At 45.0% G+C, this 12019-nt stretch overlaps 1 protein-coding gene across 1 annotated transcript in view; it reads left to right on the top strand.

Moving 5' to 3' along the window:
• The first annotated feature begins 532 nt into the window (after nt 1-532).
• Nucleotides 533-12019, top strand: part of RASSF3 (Ras association domain family member 3) — an 83897-nt gene continuing 72410 nt past the window's right edge. Inside the window, exon 1 of the mRNA XM_031650599.1 lies at nt 533-846. Within this exon, the coding sequence (XP_031506459.1) occupies nt 736-846 (111 nt within the window). The 5' untranslated portion in view covers nt 533-735. The remainder of the gene's footprint in view (nt 847-12019) is intronic.

Consider the following 12019-nt stretch of genomic DNA (forward strand, 5'->3'; position numbering starts at 1 on the left):
GGATGTTTTCATTCGAATAAACTCAACCCAGTTGTTGATTTCCGCACCCATCTCTGCCAACTTGAAATCCTCCAGGCGGGGCGAGCTGCTGGGGTTCAGGACGGCTGCAGGAAGCCGTGGGACGTGGGGGGCCCTCCCACAGAGCCGGGCAACCCCCACCCACCCCCACCCACCCCCACAGGACCCTGGGAGGGGGACGAGCAGGGTGTGGACAGCAGAGAAAGTTCCCCACTCTGCCCCCGCCCTCTCCGAAACTCGAGCCAGCGAGGCTGGGGGCGGGCGGACGGCTCGCAGAGGAATTTGCAGTTTCCGGGAGGTTGAGGAAGCGACCTGAGCACAGCTCCACCAGATGCAGCCCTAGTGCCCGGCTTTCCGGGTTCCGCGACGCTGCCGGGAGAAACCCGCGCGCCTGGAAGGGGCGGGCCGGGCCGGGCTCCCCCCACCTGCGGGCGGGCGAGGAGGGTCGGGCCCGCGCGGGGTGGGGCTCGGCCGGTCGCCCGTCCGGGGCGGAGCCCAGGGAGGCGGGGTCGAGGGCGCACCGGGGCCGAGCCGCGCCTGGAGCCGGGCGGGGAGGCGACGGGAGGGGCCGGGACGCCTGATTGAGCGGCGGCCGCAGCTGCAGCAGGACGGCCTGGGGCCGCGCGCCGGGAACCTCGCGGGGCTGGCGGGCGCCGCACCCCCTCCCTGGCCGCCTGCGCCCCGGGGAGGCCGCCCGGGCGCTACGGGACCGGCAGCATGAGCAGCGGCTACAGCAGCCTGGAGGAGGACGCCGAGGACTTCTTCTTCACCGCCAGGACCTCCTTCTTCAGGAGAGCGCCTCAGGGCAAGCCCCGCTCCGGCCAGCAAGTGAGTGGCGAGCGGCGGGCGCTGCAGTCTGCGTCCCGGAGCTCCAGGGAACCCGCCAGCCCGCACCCCCTGACTCCACGTGTCTCTGCGGGGCGCTCGGGGGATGCTCGCCGGGAAGGAGGAACGGGCCAAGAAGTGGCTTCTGCCTTTTCGGGTCCCGGGAACGTGCCTGGAGCTTGTGCATGTGGGCGAGAGAAGGCGGAGGAAGGGCGGGGAGACTGAGGGCCGGCTTCTGCCTTCCGCGCCAGATGGCCTCTGCAGCTCCATCTCGGGCCGCCGCCTGCGGGGAGCAGTCCCGGAGCCAGCAGGCGTCCCCGGGCCTCTCCCCCATGTTTCCCCTTAGCGTCCCCGCTGGGTCGACGGTCGGGTTCGCGCGCCTGTCCTTCCTGTTAGTCTGCGCACTCATCTGTGGCCCCCGGAGTGGCTTGGGGTAAAAGTGTAATAGCTAGGGGTGGCCAGGTGACCTGGCCTCCCCTCTTCCTGGGCCGGGCGCCGCGGTGGGGTGGGGGTCCAGGGGTACCGCGGGCCTCGCTATCGTAGGCGCTAACTAAATCTCGGTTGCGGGACTCAGGGTTGTGCGTTTCCTGTAACGCTAGGTTTTTTGGTGCCCAGATGTTTTGCAAACAAGCTCCGATGCTAAATACTAGCCAGCGACAGCTAACCTTTTGGCCGGTTTCTTCCTTTTTTGGAGGCAGCACGCCGTGGGAAGCACGACTTGGGAAAAGATGGGAAGGGAACTTGTGCCAGTTTCGCCAGCCGTAGCCGTTTTTCTTAGGGAGGCCTTCCCGAAACGGGGCACGTCGGCTGGACTGAGGACCCCGGTGCTAGAACCCGCGGCCTCCTGGCACTGGGAGCCGCACCAGGGAGCCGGGCCAACCCGCTCACATCAGATTACAGAAGATCGTAATGGAACAAATTTGTTGCTTTTAGAAAATAGGCGTTTGCCAGACATTTCTATTAATACCAGACTGAGACCTAGAGACTAGAAGCAAGAAGAATCGTTCAGGGGCCGGATGATAACTTTTTCTGGTGGGTGTGGGAGGGTGCAATCTGTCAGGGTGGTCTTGCCAGACCTCTTAAGTTTAGCCACTTGCTGAAGTAAAATTCTTTCCTAAAATTCGGAAGTTCTAGTCTTTTCAGGCTCTTAAGTCTCAAACCAGGAGGAGGAGAGGAGACGGTGAAGGGTAAGCTAAAGTCAAGTGCCCTTATTCAGTAACCGCAGTTAATCTCCAGTCAAGTCCCAGTGCCATAGTTGTCCGTCTTGTATTGTTTCTAAGACTTAAGGCCCCACTATTTACGAGTCACTTTGAGTGGGATCTCTTACTTTCCGCAGAGTGTGTTCTAAAAGCATGAGATTTTGCTGTGAAGTTTGGAAGTTGGAAATGCCCTCCCCTCCCCACGCCTACCCTCCCTGGGTTATAGAAAAATTGCATTTGCTTATGCTTTTTCCATTTTGCTTTTCTCTTTCTTGGCTCTCTATTCCCCTTGTCCGTTTTGCATTTTCTCCTTTCGTTTATGTTGCTTTCATCACTTGACATGAAAAGGAACTCATGCTAGTTTGAAGTTTATTCCAGAGGTGTCTGCTAATCTGAAAACTAGCTGGTTCTTGGATTCTCCAGGGGTGAGATGCCACAAGGGCCAAAGTATTCAGATTGGAATTGTATGACAATCCTTTAGTGCTTTAAAGAGTAAAGACATCAGATTTCTTTTCCAGGTTTATATGCATTTAGCTTTTTTTTTTTTTTTTTTTTTGAGATGGAGTCTCACCGCGTTACCCAGGCTAGAGTGCAGTCGTGTGATCTCAGCTCACTGCAACCTCTGCTTCCCTGGTGCAAGCGATTTCCTTGCCTCAGCCTCCCAAGTAGCTGAGATTACAGGCGTGCACCACCACATCTGGCTAATTTTTGTATTTTTAGTAGAGATGGGATTTCACCATGTTGGCCAGGCTGGTCTCCAACTCCTGGCCTCAGGTAATCTGCCAGCCTCAGCCTCCCAAAGTGCAGGGATTACAGGTGTGAGCCACCGCCCCTGGCGCATTTATTGTTTCTATGTTGTATGCATTAATTTATGTAATATTCATCTAGCATATATACTCAGGGTAGTAGTATTTAGCATTTAGAATTAGTCTAACGTTAATATGTATTTTGAAATAATGTGTTGGAAATCAGGACAGGAAAACATAGTTCCGTGCTTGAAGAGCTTCATATGTGTATCTGAAGTTTTATTGCCTGCATATTTTTCCCTTCTAATATAAGACATGTAAGGTGCTGAGTTGTAGGAGTTATTTGCCAGGCGAAGTGTTCTAAACTGAATTTTAGTGGGCATTGTGGTTTATTTAAAGAGGTGATACGAATGTTTTAAAATTCCTGGTAAGATTGGTGAATTAGGGAAGTAAAACATCATAAATTTAAAGCAAAGCACTCTTAATGTAGAACGTTTCTTTTCTCTAAGGTTAGATAAGCTTTTTTCTTCATTTTCATGCTGATGATTATAAGAATAAGATAAGCACTTCTGACATATAGCATAGTAGTGAAATTTATCCTTTCTCTAGAGAGATGGAAAGAGAGGTGTTGCTAGAAGGATCTATTAGAGATACAGTGATTTTTTTTGGATGTTGTACCACCTGGTGGAAAAGTGAGAAAAATTAGGTTTCTAGAATTCTTGAAAATATGCTGAGAAAACAAGATGTTTGTGGTAAATGCAGAGTGAAGAGAAAGGGGTGAGGGAGCGGGTGGACTAGAAATTTCTTTCTTCTCTTGCCAGGCAAGGGAACATAGCCTAACTTCTTTCTATCCCCAACAGTAACAAAACCTTATAGATATAAAGAAAATATTATCATTTTTTTTCTCCTTATTTTAAACCCCATTCTTAACAACAACAACAACAAAATGGAAAAGGGTTAAAAACCTGTCTAGGCCAGGTGTGATAGCTCATACCTGTAATCCCAGCACTTTGGGAGGCTGAGATGGGAGGATTGCTTGAGCCCAGGAGTTCGAGAACAGCCTGGACAACATGGCAAAACCCCGTCTCTACAAAAAAATGCAAAAATTAGCCAGGCATGGTGGCACCTGCCTGTTGTCCCAGCTGCTTGGCAGAGTGAGGTGGGAGTATTGCTTAAGGCTGGGAGGCAGAGGTTGCAGTGAGCTGTGAATGCACCACTGCACTCCAGCCTGGGCAACAGAGCGAGACCCTGTCTCAAAAACAAAACTGTCTAAAAGATATAAAGGGAATGAACATAAAACTTTTTGTGGCAGTTTGAATGTCTTCTTTATTGTATCCCCAGGGTCTGGATCAGTACCTGATATACAGTAGTTGCTCAGTGAATGCAAGCTGAATGAATGAATGTTTTTCTGATTTGATAATAACTGGATTTTTTTTGTTTTTTTGAGACGGAGTTTTGCTCTTGTTGCCCAGGCTGGAGAGCAATGGCGCGATCTGGGCTTACTGCAACCTCTGCCTCCCGGGTGCAAACGATTCTCCTGCCTCAGCCTCCCAAGTAGCTGGGATTACAGGCGCCTGCCACCATGCCCAGCTAAATTTTGTAGTAGAGACGGGGTCTCACCGTGTTGGCCAGGCTGGTCTTGAACTCCTGACCGCAGGTGATCCACCCACCTCGGCCTCCCAAAGTGCTGGGATTACAGGTGTGAGCCACTGCGCCTGGCCCCTGATCTTTACCATTTTCAAATGTACTCTATCTTATGGTTCTCCCAAAAACTGTATGAAACATTAACTTAATGAAAGGGGGAGGTATTATTTAGTGATTGTGTAAGGCCCACACCTAGATAGCAAGAAGGCTGGAACTCAGGTTTTCTGACTCAAATTACACTCTCCATTTTGTTGCTTTTTAGCTATAAAAATAATTTTACGGCCCCATATTCCCTTTGCAAATAAGGACACCTAAAATTTAAGAGTTTCTTAAATTTTTTTTTTTTTTTTGAGATAGATTCTCACTATGTCCCCCAGACTGGAGTGTAGTGGCAGGATCTTGGCTCACTGCAGCCTCTGCCTCCCAGGATCAAATGATTCTCATACCTCAGCCTCCTGAGTAGCTGGGATTACAGGCATCTGCTGCCAGGCCTGGCTTTTTTTTTTTTTTTTTGTATTTTAGTCGAGACAAGGTTTTGCCATGTTGGCCAGGCTGGTCTTGAACTTCTGACCTTAAGTGATCTGTCCTCCTTGGCCTCCCAAAGTGCTGGGATTACAGGCATGAGCCACCGTATCTGGCCATTTCTTAAAATTTCAACTCCCTGACGTGCACATATTGTCATGACAGTGTTTATAATTTGTATTTGTGGATTCCTTGTGTTTCAAAGGATCCACCTAATCATTGTTTTCAGCAGAATCAAAAATGTGGACAGTTCTGTAATTTATTATTTGCCTTCTTGATTTCCCACCAAAATCAAACTGCCTGTAAATAGAGGACACATTCAAATTTCCAAAGAGTAGAAATGGTCTAAAATTATAATCTGTTGGAGTGTGTCTTACCTTTTAGCTAAGCTCCCTCTCCTGAGCCTTTGGTAGTTCATGGGAATAAGGAAATGAGACAGTTTGCTTTAGAAGTAGGATAGTCAAGAAGTCTTGAGAAATGTGAAATTGTCTTCTGAACAACCCACACTTAAAAAAAATTGTGCTAAAGAATTTTTCAGTAAGTAAGCCTATGAGACTCCACATAGCAGGCCTCATCTTCACCCTTTTGGTTTTCTCTTTCTTACTCAAATACTTTTGTGCCTCAGTTATTTGGTTGTGTCTTACTGCTACAATCAATAGTAATGAGCTGCACTCTTTTATTAGTGTTTCCATTAGAAGTTTCAGAGCTAGATCACTGGGGTAAAAGGATCATGGTTTATGACATTATAGGTATTTTGACTATACTAGCCGTTTTTTTTTTGTTTTTTTTTTGAGATGGAGCTTCGCTCTTGTCGTCCAGGCTGGAGTGCAGTGGTGTAATCTCGGCTCTCTGTACCCTGTGCCTCCTGGGTTCAAGTGATTCTCCTGCCTCAGCCTCCCGAGTAGCTGGGATTACAGGTGCCCGTCACAATGCCCAGCTAATTTTTTGTATTTTTAGTAGAGACAGGCTTTTGCCATGTTGGGCAAGCTGGTCTTGAACTCCCGACCTCAGGTGATCCACCCACCTCGGCCTCCCAAAGTGCTAGGATTACAGACGTGAGCCACTGCTCCTGGCCTATACTAGCTTTTTAAATGCTAATTTTTAATTCCTGTATTATGGAGCATAAACATTTTCACTAGACATTTTGCCTAGCGCAACGTGATTTACACATCTTGTCTGCATGTCTGATGTGTTCTGTTCTTACACGATATTAATCCATTGGAATTTTGTGTTTGTGTGAGCAAGATTCACAAAGGCATATTCCTTTAAATGAATTTCAAAAGAAAATTAGTTTCTAGTCTTATAAAGCCTCATATTTGAGCAATATACTCCTTATCCCATTTCTTCTTCTGGCTAACTCGCAAGATTTGGAATTATTTGGAAAGCAGTGACACAAAACATTTTTGAAAAGAAAGGCTAAAAATATCCAATAATGTGGTTTTTCTTTTTAGACTTCCTTTGGCAGTCAGTGCCTGTCATACTGTTAACATTCTTTTTCTGGGAGAAAAAAAGACTGAGGCTGACCAAATGCTTTCTAGTGTGGCCTGATTACCAGCTCTTAGCCCTGGGCATTAGCCCTTGCATTTTCCACCCCAAGTCTCCAAGCAGAAGTAGCTGTCTTTAAATAAAGGCCCCAGTTTGAAACATGCATTTCACTCCTAATTTGGCCAAAGGCCATTGGCTAGCAGTCCCTCTTCAGAGGGGATGGTGAAAAGACAGTAGGATATATGATAAATGCATGCAAAGGAGCTTCTCTTCTATATGACAAATCTTGGCTAACTTAGCCTCTTTATATCTTCCTCTCTTTGAAGAGCTACACACATTTGCCTTGTAGGAAGTTTTTATTCTCATCACAAGCAGGCATTACCTCTATTACAAGGCCCCCGTTTATTGTTCACCCTGTGATGTAATAACTTTGAGGACTTCAGCCATGTTAGCCTTCTCTTTAATTCCTTTCAGGCCCCATCCCCATCTTGGAACCATGGCCAGGAGTTGCCGCCCTCCATTCTCCTTAACATGTCTACTCAAAAAAGTCTTAAAGCCCTCTGTTCTTTCCCTTCATAGCAAAAATTACAATTTGTCATTATATTTTGTTTAATGAGGACCGAGATTAGCATTTTTTACCTACTACATAAAATAAATTCTTAGCAGTTAAGGTGCTTGAACAAATGAAAGCCTGCTCATTTTGGATGGATGTCCCAGTATTTGGTACTATTAGTTTTCCTTTATACACGAAAGTACACAGTGTCTCCCCCTTTCCAAACTAGACCATAAGCCTTCACAGTATCTTACTGGTAGTAGTGATTTAAAATGGTATGGTATTGGTGATACCTGTGATTACTGGTTAGTCAAAATTCACTTTATATACTTTCCCCTTGTTTTAAGAAAACTCATCATGTATTTGTTAATCTATTTAGTTGACAATTTATTGAGTGCCTACTATGTGCCAGATACTGTTCTAGGCTCCCGGGTTAGGGTGGTGAACAATACACAGTCCCTAGCCTCTTTTGGCAATGTTTTTAAAAAGCTTACCCGTTAGGCCGGGCGCGGTGGCTCAAGCCTGTAATCCCAGCACTTTGGGAGGCCGAGACGGGCGGATCATGAGGTCAGGAGATCGAGACCATCCTGGCTAACACGGTGAAACCCCGTCTCTACTAAAAAATACAAAAAAACTAGCCGGGCGAGTTGGCGGGCGCCTGTAGTCCCAGCTACTCGGGAGGCTGAGGCAGGAGAATGGCGTGAACCTGGGAGGCGGAGCTTACAGTGAGCTGAGATTGTGCCACTGCACTCCAGCCTGGGTGACAGCGTGAGACTTCGTCTCAAAAATAAATAAATAAATAAAAAAAATAAAAAGCTTACCCAATAGGCAAATGAAAATATCTCTCTTAATTTTTCCCTAAAGAGCTTGCTCCTTTAGTGTATTTGAGGAAACTTTGAAATGTAGTTTTTCAGGAACACACCTATTTTGTAGTGTGGTAAAGCTATACATTGATTGATTGATTGATTGATACGGAGTCTTGCTCTGCCGCTCAGGCTGGAGTGCGATGGTGCGATCTCTACTCACTGCAACCTCCGCCTCCTGGGTTCCAGCGATTCCCCTGCCTCAGCCTCCCCAGTAGCTGAGATTACAGGCGCGCGCCACCACGTGCAGCTAATTTTTTGTATTTTTAGTAGAGATGGGGTTTCACCATGTTGGCCAGGCTGGTCTTGAACTCCTGACCTTGTGATCCGCCCACCTTGGCCTCCCAAAGTGTTGGCATTACAGGAAAGAGCTACTGCGCCCGGCCCTATACATCTATTTAGATGGGAATGTTGACGTGGAAATGTATCCCTTCCTGTTTTACATCCCTGTGTAAAACAATCGCATTTCCTTATTGATGACTGTCTTCCAACAGAAACATAATCATCTTCAAGGTTAGAAAATGTTTTTTTAGTAACTTCAACCAGAGTTAACCGAACTGGTTAATTCACCAAAATGTTAACCAAAATTAACCAAAGAAATCAACCAAATTTGGTTTATTTTCCAGCTCTTTTTTTTTTTCTTTTCTTTTTTCGTTTTTAAAGAGATGGGATCATTCTATGTTGCCCAAGCTAACCTGCAGTTGTTATTCACAGGCATGATAATAGTGCCCTATAGCCTCGAACTCCTGGGCCCACATGATCCTCCTGCCTCAGCCTCCTGAGTATTCCTGGTTTTTCTTAATAGTTTAAACAGATAGTTCTGGTATGGCTATCAGTAGTGTTGTTAAATAACTTTTGTTTGCTTAATGTTTTTGGTTTTTTTGAGATGAGTCTTGATCTGTTGCCCAGGCTGGAGTGCAGTGGCGTGATCTCGGCTCACTGCAACCTCCGCCTCCTAGGTTCAAGCAATTCTCCTGCCTCAGCTGGGATTACAGGGGCATGCCACCATCCCCAGCTAATTTTTGTATTTTTTAAGTAGGGACAGGGTTTTACCACATTGGCCAGACTGGTCTCAAACTCCTGACCTCATGATTCTCCCGCCTCGGCCTCCCAAAGTGCTGGGATTACAGGTGTCAGCCACCGTGCCTGGCCCTTTTTTTTTTTTTTAAATGGAGAGGGCCAGATAATGCTCTAGGAAGGATGTCAGAACCCATAAAAAATGATGAGTGTTTGAAATATATGTAGAAACCTATGTAACAAATCAGAAAATATATTCTGAGATAGAAGTGACCATTCTAAAACTGTGCTGTACAATACAGTAGTCACTAGCCACATGTAGTTTTTGAGCACTCAAGAGGTGGCTAGTCTGAATTGAGATTGCTGTGAAAAATACACACTGGATTTTGAAGACTAGAAAGAAGTAATGTAAAATATATTATCATAATTGAAAAATTGCAATTACATGTTGAAATGATAATATTTGATAATATTTGAGTTAAGTAAATTTAATGTTACTTATTTTTTGCATGGCTACTGGAAAACTGAAAATGATGCATGTGGCTCGCATTATATTTTTGTTGAACAATGCTGTTTGCTAAAGCAGAGCTGGCAGCCCTTGCCGGAGGTTTGAATCTCCATTGTTTTGGTGGCTGCAGATAGATGGATGTGGGGGTACCAGCCTGGTGTGTTGGAAAGATTTTTCTTTGTGAAGGGGAACTTGCCCTTTACTGTTGGGGATAGTTTCTTCTCAGCCTATCCAGGGGCACACCAGCATTTTGGGGTTGTGAAACTTGTGTGTGAGGAACTTCCCCTTTTTTTTTCCACATGAGCCAATAAGATAAAACTGACCTAATGACATTCTCAGTGCAACTCTGCCTTCAGTTTACGGAGAGAAGAAGGCTCATGTTTCATAGAGTATTAAAGCAGCAAGCTTAATATTTTGCATTTTATGGACTGTAATTGCTAACTGCTGCTACATGATTCAGTCAGCTAAGAATAATTTACTAATTATATATTGCAGCACTCGGTTCTTTTTCCAGATGCTAAACAAAGTGAGATAATTAGAGGAGGAAAAAGGGTGAGTTTGGGAATTAGAGACCAGAAGGATAGATTTAGAAGATCTTGGAGTTAACAGACTTAGAATATAATCAGCAAAGGGTTCACTTAAAATTAGTGCAGGTTGCCAGGCACGGTGGCTCACGCCTGTAATCCTAGCACATTGGGAGGCTGAGGTGAGTGGATCACGAGGTCAGGAGTTCAAGACCAGCCTGGCCAATATAGTGAAACCCCATTTCTACTAAAAATACAAAAATTAGGCGGGCATGGTGGCGCATGCCTGTACTCCCAGCTACTCAGGAGGCTGACGCAGGAGAATCGCTTGAACCTGGGAGGTGGAGGTTATGGTGAGCCGAGATCGCTCCACTGCACTCCAGCTTCGGCCACAGAGTGAGACTTCATATCAAAAAACAAACAAACAAAAAAAAGAAATTAGTGTAGGTTGACCAAGTGTGTGTGTGTTGTGTGTGTGTGTGTGTAGTTTTCTAAATTCATTTTCCAAGTATTGAATATTCACAGTGATGCTAGACTTAAGTGCTAGAGATTCGGTGGTGAACAAAACAGATTGAAACCTTCCTTTATGGGGGGCCTATATAGGTTCGTCTGAATTTGACTAGTCTAGATACTTCTTATAAGTGAATTTGTACAGTAATTGTCTTTTTGTGACTGGCTTAGTTTACTTAGCTTGATGTCCTCAAGATTTATTCATGTTGGAGTATGTGTCAGAATTTCCTTCCTTTTAAAGGCCGAATAATATATCCATTGTATGTATGTATCACTTTTTGTTGATCCATTCATCCTTCCATAGACATTTGGATTGCTTCCACCTTTTGGCTTTTGTGAATAATGCTGCTATGAACATGAGTGTACAAATATCTCTTAAAGACCCTTCTTAAAACTTTTTGCGATATATACCCATAAGTAACAATTGCTCTAGAACTCTAGAATCATATGGTAATTCTGTTTTTAATTTTTTGAGGGATACTATACTGACAAATTTGAGTCCTTATTTAAACCCAGGATTATGGAATACTGCTGCTTGATTTCAACTGTCATTTGGTTGTCTACATTGTATTTTATTGAATTGGCATTATTCCCCAAATATTGGAAAATGTGGAGGTTTCTAATTTTTGCTACTGTAAATAGCACTAATAAATACCTTGAACATGAAACCTTTTCCATTATGGATTAATTTTATAGGATAGTTGTACAAAAATGGAATTTTACTGATTATGAGGGTGTGACTTTTTATGACTGTAATTACATATTGCCAATATTTGTCCATTTTTAAGTTTCATTACATCCTTACCTCCATTGGATATAGTCATTAAAACAGAGAAAGAAAACTTCAATAACTAAAGGCACCTTATTGCTATTTAATTTGCCTTCCTTTATTATTTTTAAAATTATTTATTATTATTTTTTGAGATGGAGTTTTGCTCGCCACCCAGGCTGGAATGTATGGCACGATCTCGGCTCACTGCAACCTCCGCCTCCGCCTCACTGCAACAGGAGAACCAAGTGATTCTCCTGCCTCAGTCTCCTGAGTAGCTGGGATTACAAGTGCCCGCCACTACACCCTGCTAATTTTTGTATTTTTAATAGAGATAGTGTTTCACCATGTTGGCCAGGCTGGTCTCAAACTCTTGACCTCAGGTAATCCACCCGCCTCGGCCTACCAAAGGGCTGAGATTACAAGCATGAGGCACTGCACCCGGTGCATTCCTTTAATTAACTGTGAATTTAATACTTTTTTAATACTTCTGAGTAAATCTCCCCCGTGTGAGAATTGTCCATGCATGACCTTTGCGCATTTGTCTATTAGGTAGGCAAAATCTTGAGAGCACTGCTCGAGTCTGTGCATTTTTAGTTGGGTAGATGGTTCTCCTTTTTTGAGGTCAGCTGAACTTCAGGGTTTTTTTTGACTTACACTGTTTGTACCAAAGGGATAATACCTATTTAGGCTTTTTTTTTTTTTTTTTTAAGACGGAGTTTTGCTCATGTTGCCCAGGCTGGAGTGCAGTGGCACGATCTCGGCTCACCACAACCTCCGCCTCCCAGTTCAAGCGATTCTCCTGCCTCATCTTCCCAAGTAGCTGGGATTACGGG

Source organism: Papio anubis, chromosome 9 (genome assembly GCF_008728515.1).
Source record: "Papio anubis isolate 15944 chromosome 9, Panubis1.0, whole genome shotgun sequence".
Taxonomy (NCBI): domain Eukaryota; kingdom Metazoa; phylum Chordata; class Mammalia; order Primates; family Cercopithecidae; genus Papio; species Papio anubis.